This window comes from Schistocerca piceifrons, chromosome X (genome assembly GCF_021461385.2).
Source record: "Schistocerca piceifrons isolate TAMUIC-IGC-003096 chromosome X, iqSchPice1.1, whole genome shotgun sequence".
Lineage (NCBI taxonomy): Eukaryota > Metazoa > Arthropoda > Insecta > Orthoptera > Acrididae > Schistocerca > Schistocerca piceifrons.
Window position 1 is genome coordinate 554,494,595 of NC_060149.1, and position 19,405 is coordinate 554,513,999.

The 19,405-nt window shown below is 44.2% G+C and overlaps 1 protein-coding gene across 3 annotated transcripts in view; it reads left to right on the forward strand.

Moving 5' to 3' along the window:
* LOC124721910 (transmembrane protein 39A) overlaps positions 1 to 19,405 on the forward strand; it is a 192,239-nt gene that overhangs the window by 103,841 nt on the left and 68,993 nt on the right. For all 3 annotated transcript variants that reach the window (XM_047247062.1, XM_047247063.1, XM_047247064.1), the window contains exon 7: positions 10,302 to 10,400. In XM_047247062.1, coding sequence (XP_047103018.1) covers positions 10,302 to 10,400 — 99 coding nt within the window. The remainder of the gene's footprint in view (positions 1 to 10,301; positions 10,401 to 19,405) is intronic.

Sequence of the window (19,405 nt, forward strand, 5' to 3'; positions counted from 1 at the left end):
TTTTTGACCTATGTAAGGCACGTGATATTCCTTGACAACATTACATTTTACTTACCCTCTATGACTAGAGATTTTGAGCCTCTCTACCAGTTTTTGTTTGTCAGTTTTTATGCCACGGGGTACTCCAGGTTAGAGCTGGTCCTCCACTCAGCTCTCAATGGGTCCATGAGAATGGCATCCCACAGGACTTTGTGCTTGTCACACTCTTCCTCATCACCATCAATAAGCTCGTGACCTCAGTTGGGCAGCGGGTTACCCCCACACTGTATCCCAGTGATTTTTCCATTTAGTACAGCTCCCACTCTGTAGCCTTGGCTGAATGCCAGCACCAAGGTGCCGTCTGAAGGGCCCCCACTCAAGATCCTTTTCCCCACTCGAGATCCTTTCCCAAGGTTTCCAATATGCTCATACAAAAATACAGGTCATGCATTTCTCTCATCGTACCATGGTTCACCTTGACCCAAAACTCTATTTGGGGATCCAGCACTTGGACGTTGTTGCAGTCTTGTTTTTTGGCCCTCCACTTTGATAAAAGGCTGGCATAGCTGCCCCATATTTGTCAGTTACAGACTTAGCTATACGCAGAAGCTTAACACTCGCTGTTTCACTGCCCACACCTCTTGGGGTGTGGATTGTGCTACTCTTGTTATTTACTGGGCACTGTTCTTGTCCAGAGTGGACTATGGTTGCCAGGGCTATGGCTCAGCGATACCTTCAATATTGAAACTGTTAGACATAGTTCATCATTGTGGAGTTAGACTGGACACTGGTACTCCATGGACGTGCCCCATAAACTGTCCTCTTGTGCAAGTGGGAATCTTCCTTCTTCAGCTCCAGTGGTACCAACTGTTGTTCTGTTACGCAATAACCAGCCAATTTACCAAATTATTTATGCGCACGAGGGGGACTGATCCCCTGACACCCACCTTCAGTTGGGATCACTAATTGGAAAGCATCTTGTAGCCCTCTGCTGGGACCTCTGCCTAATGTCCCTAGAATGTAATTCCTGTGTTTTCTCACACAACCCTCTTTAACTGGTACTCAAGCTACGAGTTTGAAGCGATCTATTCGATGATTCTAAAGTTTGTCATCCCCATGATCTTTTGGCTTCCGTTCCATTCACTTCTGTAAGAATATCAAGGTGCTACTGTCATGGCTCTAACCATGGATAGGACGGGATATGCTTTTACGTATCCTACTCATCAGGAACAACATTTGTCACTGGTGACGTGTAGTGTTTTTATGGTGGAGCTGATAGCCATTAACAGAGCTATACATTTTATTAAAAAAGCCTCAATTGACTGCATTTTTATTTGTGGTGATTCAGTGAGCAGTTTCCAGTCTGTTGATCACTGCTGCTCTTGTCACCATGTGATATCTTCTATTCATGATCTTCCCTTTTACCTTAGTGACACTGCCATAATAAGTTGTCTTTCTCTGGGTTGCAGGTCATGTCGGTATCCCAGAGAATGAACTGGCTCACCATTTGGCTAGAGAAGTGATTACTTGCCTCCCATACGCTTTAAGCTTCGACAGTCCAAGGTGCAGATCTGTTTATGCAAATAAGTCTTCCGTGAACTTGGAGGTAGAACAACATATGCTGGGCTAGTGCCTTCTCTAATAAACTCTGCACTATCGAGAAGGCTACCACTGCATGGTGCTCCTCCTCCTGTTCCTCCTGCAGGGAATCTGCAGTCCTATGTTGTATCTGCATCAGGCATACTGGACTAACCTGTAGTTTTATTTTATGTAACGAGCCACTCTGGTTCTGTTTGTGGAGCATTACATGTAGTAGCCCATTTCCTGGTGGAATGGTGCCTCCTCTTGCTAAGCATTGTCTTCCAAATTCTTTGCCCCTAATATTGGTGGATGGGACATGGGCACTGGTTCTCTGTTTTCTCAATAAAATTGGTTTTTAATCTCAGATATAAGGTTTTAAACTGCCTTCGGGGTGGGGTGGGGTGCGGTGGGGTTGGGTGGGGTGGGGTGGGGAGGGGTGGTTGGGTCTGGGGCATCTCTCCATGCATGCTTGGACTGGGGACCATCGACCTTACTTCCTTTTCCACCTGCCTCCTTAATACCTATTTTACTCTTGTAAAAACTGCTTTGAGGTGTGGTTTGCATCTTTTTCTGCTGAACCCTATTTTCCATTTTAGGTGTAGCACTCTGTTGAGTAATTGATGCTCTTGAGTGCCTTGATTTCAATGGACCAGGGATGGGACAGCTGTGGGTTGGATAGCTCCAATCACATGTAGAGCCCTGAGGACAACCACCTGCTGCCTTACCTATTTCTTTCATCTTGTTTTTATTATTGATAGTCCAACTGATATACATAACTTGTTTAGCCTTCTCACTTTTACTGTTCTGAATCTCCTGACTAGAGGAGATTCTTTGCTCTGTAACTGCCTTTGTTCTTAATGTGGTTAGCAGGGATCAGCCACGGAAGAACCCTCATTTTCTCTGAACTACATACTTTCCCAATGCATATACTTCTCTACAAATTATTTCTGAGCTCTGGCATCAATATTGCCTTCAGTGCCCCAATCTTACTGCTCCTATGAACTTTTGTGATCAGACATGTCCTGGAGTATTTCTCTAATTCCACATGAACCAAAGGACTGATGGTCTTGCTGTTTAGTCCTTTAAGCCCCAACCAACCAACCAACCAACCATTATCAGAGTTTCAGCAGTCAGCACAGATTTGGTGACTGTTGTTGACTTTGGAAACCTCCCCAAGACATTGATTACAATTTGTAGGAATGGTGTTGCTGCTGGTGGAATTGGTATCAGTTGCTCTGGGGATAATTTTGGCATGGGCTGCCATCACTGCCATTCTTTACAGTGGCTCGCATAGTGTCTAACTGTTCGGTAGAGACCTTGCCAGTGATACTTGCGTCTGACTCTGTCTGGAATCTTCACGAATTCCAGCTGACCAGATGTAGGAGCATCATAGAAATACTTGATATTATCTGGCCATAGATGAGCTGGGATGATGAACAACCATATTTGCCCTATTGGATCATAGTTCCTATTTTACTATACTCCATTTATTAATTGGAGTCCTATTTTGGTTGCTTCTTTCAAGGTTTTTATGGTTTTCTGCAGAGGTGGTTCTTCCCTTGGTTCAACAGCAGTGTCATTTAAGGTAGCAATGACTGCTGTGTTCTTCCAGAGGATTCCTTGAAAGGCAGTCAGCATCCATGAGTTTTGCATCTGCATTTGTATACAACCTTGATGTCACACTACTGAAGCATCAGTGCCCATCACAATGGTAGACTTCAACAGACCCTTCAGGCTAGTCAGCAAGCATAGCAAATGGTTACCAATCTTGACAGTGAAAGGTTTGCCAATTAAATATGGATGCAACTTGTTGATGGCCAAACAAACTGCAAGGCAATATTTCTTAGTTGTAGAGTTGTTCATCTCAGACTTGGAGAGTACTCTCTAAGCGTAATCTATAACTTCTCCAGCACCTTACTTGAATATGCACTGGAACTGCACCTATACCATAACAGCTGGCATTGATGTGGAAGTTTTGTTCGTCATACAATGCGAAGACTGGAGAAGATTTTAGCGCTTCCTTAAGGACAATAGAGTATTTGACTGTTTCCTGGAAATTGTCTTAAATGATTAAATATTTTATGCTCCTAACACACTTATTTCCTCTTGAATGTCAGTATTCTTGTATAAAAATGGAAATGAAATTCAGATAATTTGAAAGCTCGCTAAAATGCTCCATTTGAGTCATGTGCTGCCTGTGACAGTACTGGCTGGCTCGCTGCTCTTACTGTCACAATGCTAATTCACATTGATGCCTGTTTTGGAATTTATGTTGTGGAAAATGAGTTACAAATGGTGTGTAGTACCATACTGTACAAACAAATCTACAAAAATCCCTGAAAAGTTGTTTTTGAGTGTTCCAGAGAATGAGGAGATGCGTAAAACGTGGTTGCACTGAACTAGCAACTTGCCACCACGTCGACGCACGAGTTCACGAACTTAATTAAAAATGTGTTGCACTTTGAAGTTAATTTTAACTTACCTCTGAGATATGCTGTCCCACTGTTAGAATGAAAGATAGTGTCATTCAGTGAAATTAAACTCTTGAAAATTGTTGTTTTACTCAACTACACCTCAGTTATTCAGTAGCTCAGTTGTTGTCAAATGTTCTGTAGGTATAATATGTGGACTCATTTGCAAAAGATCTGCAATTCCTTAGTTTTGAGCGAGATTAATGATGTTGCAGGGAACAGGGAAAAGAATGCCCATCGTTACTCATATCACTGCTCTATTTGAGTGGAGCATGAACACATCAACTTTTGCAAGGCTTCTGCTATCAGTATTCACAGAATTCCTTTCTATTGTGACTTAAAGGTTGTAATTGTGTTTTTGCATCACTAAGTAGCTAAACTGTTTGCAGTAAAAGTATGTAAAAACCTCGTAACATCAGCTAATATTCCCATAACACACATAGAACCTCATTTTATTCGTAGTCTCTGTCACCAGAGCATCAGCTAGTAACAGAGTGTTTTTGATCATGTGACCCAATCTTAATATTTAATGATTTCTAAGCTTCAATTACACAAAAATAACAGATATTGTGTGAGAATATTGACAGCAGATGCTATTTATATGGTATTGTCAATCAAAATAATAACAATCCGAATCATATTTTTAACATAGGAAAATAACCTATTCAAGATTTAAAATCTTGAACATGGCCATAAACAGCAACTGTAAAACTATAATCTTGGAAAGGCTGAAAAACTCAGCCAACCAGCTACGTAACACAGGTTTATTACATTCATTGATCTATGTTTCAGTAATTGTAAAATTATTTTCTTCAGAAGGAGATTTAATGCATATAAATTATATATTTCTTACAAATTACAATATTAATTGTCAGTTGATTACATGTAAGGCACTGGATATGCTTATTTGTGCATTTTTTATGCAGATGCACGTAGTGTCTTCCGTATGTAAGTTGCCTTAGCTTGAGGGTCTAGTACGTTAGTCAGTTGAGAAGTATTATCAGTGAAGTTCACACTGATGTTACTGATTACTGTGACTTGTTATTTTATTGATTTTGATGTGAATTTTTACTTGACAAAAACCTGTGGCTTTATTCTAATGTACCTTTTCAACACATTATGTAACATGTAATTGTGTACCTTCGGCTTATAGTATTTTACCCACATTTACTATTTCTCTTTTAATTGCACATTTTGTAACCAATGTGCAATATCTAAGTGTTACAGTCTCCTTCAGAAGAAGATAATTTTATAATTACTGAAACCTAGGTGAAGGGTTCTAATAAACTTGTGTTATGCACCTGGTTGGCTGTTTTTTGGCCTGCGATCTGAACACCCTTTAACATGGTTGTCAGACGGCTTAGCTGTTATTCAGATGTCTTTGAAAAAATGACAGTATCATCTAGATACCAAAAGCCAGCTGTCCATCATATGTTGAAATGTGGCTGGAGCATTCCACAGTCCAAACAGTATGGCTTTGAACTCAGAGACCAGTTGGTGTTATGGAGGCAGTCTTTGTGTTATGAAGGTAGTCTTTTTCTGGCCATCCTCATCAATCTAGATTTGTAATTAAGCTGTTTGCATGTTCATTGTTGATAAATATTTTGCTCCTTTCAAGCAATCTATGGTATCATTAGTGCACTGCATTGTGCACACACATTGTTTTGTGATTTTATTAAGTAGTCGAAAGTTCGTGCGAAAATACCACATGCCATCCTTCTTCACAAAGATGACAGGAGAGGATGAAAGACACTCTGAAGGTTTAGTGTCTTCATCTCGCAGGACCTTCTCCATCTCCAGGATTATCTATCATTCAGCTGGTGACAGTCTGAGTCCTGGCTAATTGGTGGATGATCCCAAATGTTGATACTGTATTTTGCCATGAATCACTTGGTCTCTCTTCTCTGTTCTGCATAGGAAGGCATCCAAAAATTTGTAAAGAGTGGCTAACATTTGTCAACATTGTTCTGTGGTCAGCTCAGATTCTACTGGCGATTCGATAGTAGCTTCTCCCCTCTGTTATCTGTGATGGTGGTAGAGCACAATTCTTTGTCAATGACATTAAGGTGCTTTTCCTGGACTGGTTCGGCTGCCCTTATGCATACATATAGGGATGAGTTGTGGCTGCTCGTGATAATTCGTGATCTGAAGTTTTCTTGGCCACCTACAATACTGATGATTGTGACTGAAATGTAGATTTCTTTTGTGAGCCTTTTGCAATCAATGAAAGCTTCACAGTTTAACTGTGCATCTTGATCGATGACGGGAACTTGTCTCATTGATAACAGCAAGGTAACATCATCTGCAGTGGCAGACAACTGCCCGGAGCAGGCTTTGCAGTGTGTTCTTGTTGGAATGGCTTTGTCAGTCTGGTGCTTTGATCTTCCACAGTCTGACCGCTTGTGATGCCTGCAGGAAGTCCCCATCCAAGAATAACTTTGACTCCATTCTGGTAAAACGACAAATTTGAAGAGCTGCAGTATATCATTGTATCTTTTTGGTCCATGTTTGCATAAAGAAATCGTGGAGTTGTTGGTCTGCATTGATGCAAAACAATTTTGTTTTATGTTCTTTCCCAACCTAGTTTCAGTGACAATATCACCATCATCAGTAAGTTTTTTTTTTTGTATCATAAAATAAGCCAAATTAGCATTGTTAAAAACATTACAAAACATTTTTACACATGTCTTGTTTGGTTCCAGGTGCTGTATTGTATGAATAATGTACTATGAAACTATTCACACACTACACTACCTGGAAACAAACAATACACATGTAATAACATTTTGTAATGTTTATAATGATGCTAATTTTGCATGTTATAGAGTAAAGAAAAATTCACTGATGATGGCGATATTATTGTTGAACCTAGTCTGGTAAAGGATATAAAACAAAAGTGTTTTGCATCAAGGCAGACCCACAATTCCGTATTGTTTCTGCATATATCATTGACAGTTATTTGTGCAGTACATGTTCCAGTAAGCTGGACATGTTTCCCGTTTGCAACCTTCTGTACAATCACTTTCGTATCCTGGATCGTAGTCTTCTTTAGTCCTTGAGTTCATTTGTGCCCAGATAAGTTGACCAATGATGATGACACCAGTGAATTTCCTGAAACCTTGATGACTGTTTTCCATGAAGGATTTTCATCTATGGCAGTCTCATCTCTGTAGATAGCTAACTCAATTAGCTCTCTTGTATTAAACGGCTAGGCAAACGGCAACCAGGAATGGTTAGGGAGTGCTGGAAAGTAACCTCATACAGATTATGCCAATTTCCCCCCCCCCCCCTCCCACAGGTGAACTATAATTTTCTACAGATGACTGGCACCAACAGAACTGTCATAACGGTTGCTTCTAGTGGCATAGTGGTCATCAGAAAATTGCCATTTTTCTCTGCAGTAATACACAACTTGTTCAGGGCATCCACAGTGGAAACGCTTTGGCATGGTGTCCTCTGTCTTCCAAATGTCTGTTCGTCCGCTGTGATGTGCTACACTTGGTGGAGGAGCAGGTTGTCTGTGCATCGGTTGGGTGCTGAGTGGTTGTTTGATGGCTCAGGCATAGTTCTGTATTGGCAGAGTCCATTCTTCCTTATACGTTCGACTAGTGGCAGAGATTGATACTAATGACTGACACACCTCTTCAACATTTTCTATTATCCCTAGCATATAGGGTGGATATTTGTGTTTGCTATCTCTTGCTTACTTGGTCTGGCAGTTCTCTTTGCCATAAAACACTGTATCTCTTCTCTTGCTACCTGACATATGAGAGAGTTGAGGTTGTGATGTAAAACACTCCCACAAAGCACATTTATTATCAACGTACAGCCAGAACAGAACTGAAGTCCTGGACGGATAGTGCTGCTGTTTATACAAACATAGAATATTCCAGAATATACAAACATAACAAACATAAGAAATTTTGAGAACCTTCCAGAAATGATAAGTTCCAGATAACTAATAACAGCTGGTGGTCAGGTTTGAACCGGTGACCCACAGCGTGCCAACGATCAATGCTAACTGCTACGTTACAATCCATGCACCACAGCTTGTGCCGATATTGTATACCACCTGTTCTTTAATTGTTGCGCAACATCATAAATGGGCACAACCACCAACCTGTTGTCACAGTTGTCAGCCTGAATGAATGCCACTGCCAAATGGTGCCAAGAACAGAAGTTTGAAAGAACACAATACCAAACACAACATGCCTGATTTCGATGTCTGCTTCACAATCCATGGCCTCTGGATCCTATATCCAATACCAGCTTTTGCGAGTTATGCAGATGGGAGTTGTCATTGCCACACACACTCCAGTCATGTTTTCGTGACCTGTAGCTCTGTGAGGCTTTGTGACCTTAGCCACATTCCCTTCTTCCTCATGACCTGAATTTCTTTTATCCTGCACTCGTTCAGAATCTCTGCAGTCTCCTTCTTCCTTTGTTCTGTTTTCTCCTCCCAGTTGACTCGTCCTCATTGTTCTCCACTGTGCACAACTCCCCCTGTCTGAAATCAGAAGGAGCTAACTGGTTGCATGTTCTTATCCCACCCTCTCCCTCCCTGTCAGCAGCCATCCTTCCACCAACCCTCCTTCCACTCCTGCCTTCTTTCTCCCCACCTTTCTGCCCACTCCACCTGATGCAGCCTGTCATTCCAGTTGAGTGGTAATATCAGCACAGTGTGCTGAGCCAAGGCAATGTAACTGGAACCGCGTGTGTGTGTGTGTGTGTGTGTGTGTGTGTGTGTGTGAGAGAGAGAGAGAGAGAGAGAGAGAGAGAGAGCGCACACATTTATTTATTTATAATGTAGCTTTGAAGAAGGATTTGTCCGAAAGCTAGCAACGTTCTGTCTTATTTATTTGACTCTCGATAGCTCAGTAACTCAACTGTACAGTGGATTATTTAGATGGGTGTTGTTCATATCTGTGTTGTTCATGCATAGGTTAGCTTACCTGAACCTGAAGTTGTCTCCCCAATGTTGTGATTTACCAAACATGACCAATGAATAAATTGGCATATGTAGAATCATCTGCCTGGTATTCCTATAAAATGGTCTACACAGATGATAAAAATAGATTTTATATTTTGACAGTTTCTTATAATATCACCACAGGTAGCAATCTAAAGCAGAAATCTTTGTGACAAGTGATCAGTGATCTTTTAAAATGTTTGTTTGCTTGGAAAGGGAAAACAATAATGAGTGATATTTTAGTTTGATAATATATAAGGGAACCATAAATTTCATTCAGGTATTTGGAACAATGTGAAAGCAGAATACAGATACATTCTATAACTTGTACTTGAAATGTATCATTGAAGTTTCAGAGAAATATTTGTTGTGATGTATAAGTACAGAGTAAAAGCCCCTGAAGTCAAACATTCTCTTTATATTAGAAAAAAGTCAATAAGAACAAACTTCTATTTGAGGCACAAGAAATAAAATACATGTAAGAGCTTCTGCTGCTCATCATGTGATTTTAGGTCGTGGGTAATGTTAACTTTTCAGTTAGTTTGAGACACACAAAAACTAATATGTATGTGTGTGTGTGTGTGTGTGTGTGTGTGTGTGTGTGTGTGTGTGTGTGTAATAAAACATTGTACATGTCCAAATAAGTAAATGGTACCAGGAAACCGTACATAAAAATAAATACACACTATGTGCCCAAGCTTGTACTATCCTGCATAGTGCTGTATTATACTTCACATACATTTATAGCAGTTGTTAATGATGTCCACTTCTGTGTTTCACAATTATGGGCCACATCGGTTTATAAGTTTGTCTGTTGGCTTCTATCTCTGGTTCTACGGCTGATGTTCGTTTGATGATTTTTCTGACGTTTTGCCAGCATGAGTGGCTGGCATTGTCGAAGTTTCACCCTCCATTGCTGGTGGTGGAACTTCAACAATGCCAGCCACTCGTGCTGGTGAAACGTCAGAAAAATCGTCAGACGAATGTCGGTTGGAGAAACTGAGACAGAAGCCAACAGGCAGTTTGTCAACAAGTGGCCATGAAAGCCGTAACAGTTTTGTTATAAATTTGTACCTAGTACCACTGTCCAATCCATGTGTAGTGCCTGTAATATCGTGTCTGTAGTCCTTTCAGTATGAAAGGCGTTGGGGGAAGGCAGAGGTGAGAGAATGTTTTGGTACAATGGTAGTTCGTAGTGTTATTATAGTTATGTCAGAGTCTGTGCTTAGTGTTTGTTTGTTTCTTTAAAATATCTGTGTGCCATTACCAAAACAATGTAAAGAGAATTTAAATACTTACAGGTTAATTCTGTTATGCCTGGTGATGTCTTCCCTGGTTTGGTCTGCATACCACATTTTGCAAAATCATCCAATAGTAAATATTTTCTATTTATGCTATCCGTAAGTACTCATTTTACTTATGTATTTTTTATTAATTCTTGTTTAAGCTTGTGAACAATAACCCCTTCAAAAATGGCACTACAGTACTCTGTGTGCTATGCAAATTAATTATGTATGATCAGATTTGTTATATGGCCAAAAGACTTCAGACACCAAACTGGACATATGCTGAGGGTTATCAGAGTATGTAGGGTAAAAATGAAAACACAGTATTAAACAATGGAAAATCCAGGATGGAATAATGACAATATTATGAAAGGGATAGATTGTTACTCACCACATAGTGGAAATGTTGAATTGCTGACAGGCGCAACAAAAATACTGCTAAACAAATAAGCTTTTGTGCTAAAAAAAGCCTTCTTCACACACACACACACACACACACACACACACACACACACACTGTCTCTGTCTGCCAGGGCCAGACTGTGGGCTGCTGTTCGTGATGGGAGAAGCATTCTAGGTGGTGGGCATAAGGATGAGGCTGGGAGGGGGAGGGATAGCAGCATAGTGGTGGGGGACAGTAAAGTGCTGTTTCTGGAAGCATATATGGACAAGGTGGAGAGAGGGTAGGGCAGATAGGTGCAGTAGGGAGGTTAGACGGAGGGCAGGGGGGAATGGGAGGGGTCGGGAAAGTAAAGAAATAAAAATAATGTGGATGTGTTGATGGAATAGAAGGCAGAGTAGTGCTCGAATGTGAACAGGGAATTGCACGGGTGGGAACTTTCCCTGCACTACATCCTATGTTTTTATAATTCTCCTTGTCTCAACCTTCATTAGTCATTGTCCTCTACCCACCTATCCCCTTCCCTGTTCTCACTCTAGCACTATATGTAATGTTATACCACCAACACGCCCACAATCTTTTTACTTCTCTCTTTTACCAACCCCCTCCCACCTCTCCCCGTCTAATCTCCCAGCTGCACCCAGCTGCCCTACCCTCTCTGCACCTCGCCCTGTACTGTATGCTCCCACAAGCAGCATCTTACTGTCTTTTATTCATGTGCTGCTACCTGTCTCCTTTCCAGCCTCCCCCACCACCCAGATTGCTCAGATTGCTTCTCCCGTTGAAACACAATAAAATAGAAATGAGTGAATTCAGAATGAGTGAACAGAGAGAACTTCCTGTTTTTGAATGGGGCACAATTGTAGGGGCCCACACATAGTTGCATTTCAGTTGAGAGTACTTCACATGAGTTACATGTGCCCAAGACTATTTTTACATGTGTTATTTTGACGTAGAAATGTCAGGGAAGCACTGAGCTCACCATACCTAGGCAAGGCCTATTATATAATCTCATACAGACCACTTAACTGTAAAGCAATTTGTGTTAAACAATCGCCAACATATTTGCAGTTACTGCAGAGTAGATCCATTGCATCGCAAGTGCATAAATCAGGGTCTGCATGATGTGTTGATAAACAATAAGATCCAGATTACGTGAGTGTACTTCTTCTCAGAAAGCAGCCATTGACGCAAGTAGTAGTATGCAGTGTCACATAGGATAGGGCGAAAATGCTGTTTCTGATCAGCAGAGAACTGGCTGTAGATTCTGTTGATTGATGTGTCTTGTTAATTTGAATTGGCATTCGGGTGGGCTTCCTTGGTATGTTGTGGAAACATGAAAATCAGTCGTAGTGATGCGGTGATCTGGAGGCTTTTGACTATAGTCTCAGCTATGCCAAAACGAATATTCATAACATGTGACAAGTTGCATGCTTTCCCACACTGTGGCAATGGTTTGCATTTGGATGTTGTTCTAGCATTTTAATCATCTACTCTGTAGTACATGAGCCATTGCATTGTAGTTCAAAGAAAATAATTGGAGTTGAACACTGTAATATTAGCAAAAGGAGGTTCTGCAGGCTATTTGTTACCCAACTACATCTTTTAACTCTGAGGGGCAGATAAATGCCATAAAAATTTACCCTAGAGGGTAGGTGTCTACTGTAGGTTTGTAAAAATTCACCTTAAAAATAACAAAATATTAGCATTAAATGTAGTCATCACAGCTAACCACCACCCCATTACGGTATACAAGTTTGATAGTTGGTGGATGAACTTTGGTGTAACTTTCTTTTTATTTTCATGCTATCTCTTAAAAAAGTTCTTGCCTGCTCTCGGGCAAACATATACTTTGCACGCTGAATGCATACACACAGTTTGTATTGGGCTTTTTCTTGAACTGCAAATTGCACATCTCCTATTGGAGAACTTGTCCATTCCAGTCTCCTTCCACATAATGAATGGATTTCTTACATAGTCGTCTACAAAGTGAAAAAACAATCTGATCTACTGTTTCTTGCTCTTCCTGTGTGTAGCATAGTCTTTCATTCGATCAAAATTATCCAGATAGTTCATACTGGAATTGTAATCTTTCAACACAAGTGGGGCAAGTGATATTGGTTATTGTTCATTTCTAATTCCATTGGGAACCGTGTGCACCATGACCGTATTATTGTCAATATATACTATGTCATCAAAAGTATCCAGACACCAGGCTGAAAATGACTTACAAGTTTGTGATGCTCTCCATCGGTAATATTGAAATTCAGTATGGTGTTGGCCCACCCTTAGCCTTGATGACAGCTTCCACTCTCGCAGGCATATGTTCAGCCAGGTGCTGGAAGGTTTCTTGGGGAATGGCAGCCCATTCTTCACGGAGTGCTGCACTGAGGAGAGGTATTGATGTTGGTCGGTGAGGTGTGGCACGAAGTCGGCGTTCCAAAACATCCCAAAAGCATCCTATAGGATTCTGGTCAGGACTGTGTGCAGGCCAGTGCATTACTGGGACGTTATTGTCGTGTAACCACTTTGCCACAGGCCGTGCATTATGAAGAAGTGCTCGATCGTGTTGAGATATGCTGTCACCATCCCCGAATTGCTCTTCAACAGTGCGAAGCAAGAAGGTCCCTAAAACATTAACGTAGGCCTGTGCTGTGATAGTGCCACGCAAAACAACAAGAGGTGCAAGCCACCTCCATGAAAAACATGACCACACCATAAAACCACCACCACCACCACCACCACCACCACCACCACCACCTCCAAATTTTACTGTTGGCACGAGACACGCTGGCAGGTGACGTTCACCGGGCATTCACCATACTCACAACCTGCATCGAATCGCCAGATTGTGTACCTCGATTCGTCACTCTATGCAACGGTTTTTCCACTGTTCAGTCGTACAATGTTTACGCTCCTTACAGCAAGCGAGGCATCGTTTGGCATTTACCGGTGTGATGTGAGGCTTATGAGTAGTTGGCTCGACCATGAAATCCAAGTTTTCTCACCTCCCACCTAACTGTCATAGTACTTGCAGTGGATCCTGATGCAGTTTGGAATTCCTGTGTGATGGTCTGGATAGATGTCTGCCTATTACACGTTATGACCCTCTTCAACTGTCAACGGTCTCTGTCAGTCAGCAGACGAGATAGGCTTGTAGGCTTTTGTGCTGTATGTGTCCCTTCACCTGTCCGCTTCACTATCACATTGGAAACAGTGGACGTAGGGATGTTTAGGAGTGTGGAAATCTTGCGTACAAATGTATGACACAAGTGACACCTAATCACCTGACCATGTTCGGAGTCCGTGAGTTCCGCAAAGTGCCCCATTCTGCTCTCTCATGATGTCTAATGACTACTGAGGTCACTGATACTTAGTACCTGGCAGTAGGTGGCATCACAATGCACCTAATATGAAAAACATATGTTTTTTGGGGTGTCCGGATACTTTTCATCACATAGTGTATTTTGGATAAATGGCAGCATCGGTTATAAATATTGAAATCCCCCTGTTGCTTCCGCACCACCTACTTAGGGAGCAACACCCCCCCGAACCGTCGGGGATGTCCGTCCCCACTTTTAAGCCAGAGAAGCGTTAGTCTTCTTCAGCTTCTCTCGCTAGGAAGAGGTCCCTTGGGTCACTCCCTTCCCAGGTTTCTGCTAGTGGGAAAGATGACACCCGCCAGTCGCTGAAGAGCTCAAAAGCAGCTGGTCGTAAGGCTTCATGCTCATCTTCAGTCCCAGAGACTGAGCCAGTGAAGCCCTCCCAGCCAGGGAAATCCAAGGAGCAGCGAGAGAAATCCAAAAAGAAGACCCCTAAGACCAAGGAAATTGCGGTGGCACCCACACCACTGCTACCTACAAGCTGTGCATCTGGGGATGAGGTGGAGATTCTGGCGTCCGCTGAGGACCTAGATCTCACCAGACCCTCGGACATAGTGGATATAGACTGCTCAGGCAATAAGTTGGTGGCAGCAGGGGACTCTGAGGCATGAACTGCCTCATTGAATGTTCCATGTCTTCCCAGTATCATGATGACATCATCCTCCAGTGGAATTGTGGCGGTTTTTTCCACCACCTGGCTAAGCTACAGCAACTGTTAAGCTTTAACCTGCTATCTGCATTGCCCTCCAGGAATTCTGGTTCCCGGCAATGTGGGCCCCTGCCCTCCTCAGCTATAAGGGATATTACAGGAACCGTAGTGAATATAATTGAGTGTCGGGTGGAGTTTGCATTTATGTCCTAAACTCAGTCTGTAGTGACACTGTGCCCCTTCAAACCCCTCTTGAAGCCGTGGCTGTCAGAATAGGGACTGTTGTGACAGTGCCATGACATTTAACAGTTGCCCCCACGACAGTACGCGCAAACAACGATAGAGGCGCTCCGCAACTCGGCTGAGTGCGGGAGTGCCACCTAGCTACGAACGGCGCCGGCCGCATGTCATGGCACGGCAGTCGAATAAGAGATACTGAGTTGTTGTTACGTAACCAGCTATTGTTTCTAAGTGAGTATGTTTGAATATCCACGCAATTATTGGTGATTAAAGGTTATAACACTTTTTGGCGACGAGGATAGGATATTTTCACTGCCTTGTGGATTTGTGTGTTCGTGATGGGGCAGACATGGAACAGCTTATGCAAGCACTCATTGAACAACAAACATAGCTGACGGCTGCTATTCAGGCGTTGTCGACGTCGCTTACTCATCGTCTGTCTTCCTCTTCTCCGCCTCCATTCCCTCCATACGACGAGGCCGCTGAAGACTGGGAGGATTATGAGAAGCGTTTGCGGCAACACTTCTTGGCTTTCGGCGTTGTCGACGCTCCTATGTATAAGTCGTTATTTCTATCTTGGATTTCCCCACGGATCTATCAGCTGCTATCTCAGTTAGCCCCTCTGCGGGAACCTGCCTCTCTGTCCTTCCAAGAAATGTGTGACTTATTGTCTAACTATTACCGAAAAAACACTCACGTCGTTGCCGCCCGCGTGGCGTTCTACCGGTGTTGTAAACAGCCCCATCAATCTTACCGGGCTTGGGCGGCGGAACTACACAGTCTAAGTAGGAAATGTCAGTTTATCACGGACACTCATCATGAGTCTTATACTGATTCAATGGTTAGGGATGCTATTCTACGGCTTGCTCCTCATAAAGAAGTTCGGCAACGTGCCCTACAACTGCCGAACCCGTCACTGTCGGAAGTTCTAAGCATCGCTCAATCCTTTGAAGTGTCTCACGCTGCTGGCACGCAAATAGACGCGTGGTGTGATGTAGACACTGTACAGTCAACTTTCGACATGGACAATTTGCCTGTTTCACAGGAGAACGAAGATGTGGCGGCGGTTCACTTGCGTATACAATGTCGCATTGGGCCGCAACGCTCGGAGCGAAAACAGCAACCACAGAAGCAGGTTCGTTCCGCACTTCCTTCTTGTCCACGTTGTTTCGTACAGCATGACAGGGCCGCGTGTCCAAAACGTTGGGCCACGTCTAATTCATGTAGGAAAAAAGGCCACATTGCTTCTGTGTTGTCAGTCCCCTAAAGTCCCTGTCGACGAGGACGAGGCATCGGACGTGGATGTTAACTGTGTGCTTTCTCAAACAAATGAGTTGTTTGTTACTGTAAGTGTTCTGGATAAAGACATTCGCATGCAAGTGGACACTGGCTCTGCAGTAACTCTCATTAATTCTCGCACGTATTTGGGGTTGGGCTCCCCTCCCTTGTCTCCAGTTACGCGAAATCTGAGAACTTATAATAAACAGAAAATTCCTATCATTGGCCTGTTTGATGCTTCCACTGCCTACAAGTCTGTTGTTAGGCCCCTCACGTTTTATGTGGTGGATCATGCGGGCGCTGAAAATCTGTTCGGTTGTGATGCTTTCCAGTTGTTCGGGTTCTCCATTGATGATGATGTGCACCTCATATCTGAGGATATTCCGTATCAACAGCTGGATGGATTGTGTTCTGAATTTTCATCCGTGTTCTCTGCTGGTCTGGGTCGTGCCAAGGATTTTGAAGCCCACATTACTCTTAAACCTACAGCTCGCCCTAAGTTTTTCCGGGAATGCCCTATTCCGGTGGCGTTGTGTGCACCTGTCAAGGCTGAGATAGACAGGTTAACAGCTTCTGGGATTCTCCTTCCTGTTACCTCCAGCAAATAGGCATCGCCAATCGTGGTGGTTTCTAAACCAAACGGGAGTCTGCGATTGTGTGGTGATTTTAAAGCCACTGTCAATGCTCAGAGCTTCATTGACACTTATCCTCTTCCCCGTCCTGAGGAATTTTTTACCAAGCTCGCTGGGGGCCAGTTCTTTTCCAAACTTGACTTATCGGAGGCGTACCATCAGTTGCCGTTGGATGCTTCTTCCAGGGAATTTCTCGTCATCAACACTCCTTGTGGGTTGTATCAGTACCAGCGGTTACCATTTGGCGTTGCTAGCGCGCCGGCCATTTTTCAGCGGTTTTTGGAACAGCTCACGGCTTCCGTTCCCAGCTGCATAAACTATCTGGATGACATTGTTGTCACGGGGGCCTCCACTGAGGAGCACCTTCGTAATTTGCGTTCACTGTTTCGGGTTTTGCATTTGGCTGGGTTGAGGTGCAATCTGGACAAGTCACAGTTCTTCCAACCCTCCATTGTGTATCTTGGTTTCCACTTGTCCCGTGAGGGTATACGTCCTCTACGTCAGCACGTCACAGCCAATAACGCTCTACCCCAGCCGTCTACGGTCAAAGAACTTCAGGCGCTTCTAGGCAAGATTGCTTATTATCACAAATTCATTCCATCCGCGGCGGCGGTAGCTCATCCTCTGCATCAGCTGTTACACAAAAACGTCCCTTTCTGTTGGTCCGACGAGTGTGAGCAGGCTTTTGTCCGCCTGAAGGCTCATTTGCAGTCGGCGCCTTGTCTTGCCACATTCCATCCGGGTCAGCAGTTGGTTCTGGCGACTGACGCGTCACAGTATGGCCTAGGGGCTGTTCTTGCCCATCGGTATGAGGATGGGTCGAAACGGCCCATCGCCTACGCTTCCAAGACTCTCAACGATGCGCAACGGTGTTACTCTCAAATCGAAAAGGAGTTTTATGCTCTAAAAAAGTTCAGCGTTTTTTTGTATGGTTCTAAGTTTCACCTCATCACCGACCACAAGCCGCTGGTCTCTCTGTTCAGCCCATCGGCATCGCTTCCGGATAAGGCAGCTCACCGCCTGCAACGTTGGGCCTTATACTTGTCTCGTTTTCACTATGAGATTCACTATCGCCCCACGGCCCAGCACGCCAACGCTGACGCATTGTCGCGATTGCCGATGGGCCCCGACCCGGTTTTCGATTGTGATGAACTACTCTGTTTCCACATTGATGAGGGAGAACGTCGTGCGGTCGAGGGTTTTCCACTTACAGGTTCGCAGGTCGCGTCGGCTACTGCGCGGGACCCGGTCCTGCGTCAGGTGATCGGTTTTGTTCAACGGGGTTGGCCAGACAGGACAAAGGGCCGGGCATCGGATCCCCTTTGCAACTACCATGCCTTGCGCCTTCGTCTGTCTGTTCGTGATGGTGGTGTTCTTCTGGCCATGGATGGCGCATCTCCACGGGTCGTGGTGCCAGCCTCTCTTCGCAAAGATGTTCTCAAACTGTTGCATGAAGGCCATTGGGGTATTTCTCGGACTAAGTCCCTGGCCCGCAGGCACGTTTATTGGCCCGGTATTGATTCGGACATCGCCCACATGGTTGCTGCGTGTGGTCAGTGTGCTCAACAGCTGGCTGCACCTCGTACAATGCCCTTTCCGTGGCCTGATCCGGCGCAGCCATGGGAACGGGTGCACGCTGACTTTGCCGGCCCCTTCCTCGGTACTTATTGGCTACTGTTGATTGACGCCTTCTCGAAGTTTCCGTTTGTTGCTCGATGTCCGTCGCCCACCACTGCGGCGACGACGCTGGCTTTGTCCAAAATCTTTGCACTAGAAGGTCTTCCATCCACGATCGTCGCGGACAATGGCTCTCAGTTCTCTTCGCAGGCCTTCCGTGATTTTTGTACTGGACAAGGGATTCATCATGTTACAGCACCGCCCTTCCATCCGCAATCGAATGGGGAGGTCAAGCGCCTTGTCCACACTTTTAAAAGCCAGATGAAAAAATTTCTTAGTGATTTTTCCACAGATGACGCTCTGCTGCAATTTCTGAGTTCTTATCGCTTCACGCCTTTGGTTGATCGCAGCCCTGCTGAACTCTTGCATGGCCGCCAACTGCGCACTCGACTGCACCTGCTTCACCCTGTCAGGCCTTGTGCTGTGTCCCCTAGTGCGAGAAAATACTCGGTGGGTGCCGACGTGTGGGCACGAGGGTATGGATCTCGCCCTAAATGGATTCCAGGGGTGGTCAAGGCTCTTCGCAGCTGCCGGCTTTGTGAAATACGTACGGACGAGGGCATGGTTGTTCGCCATTATGACCAGATGCGCCCACGAGTGGTGGCCACACCGGTGCCACCGCCCCTTCCTTCGCCTCCACCAGCCCGAGAAGCCAGTCCTGTCGCTGCTGCCGATCTACCGTATGTGTTGATGCAGCCAACGTCGCTACCGCTTCCGAGTACGCTGGAACCGGCCCCAGTCGCGACGCCGCCTTCTCCGGGACCCATTTCGCTGGAGCACACCCCCAGGTCCGTGACACCTATGGATGCTGCTCCGGAGTTTTCACCCATCATCTCGTCCAGGAGGCACGTTCCACGCAC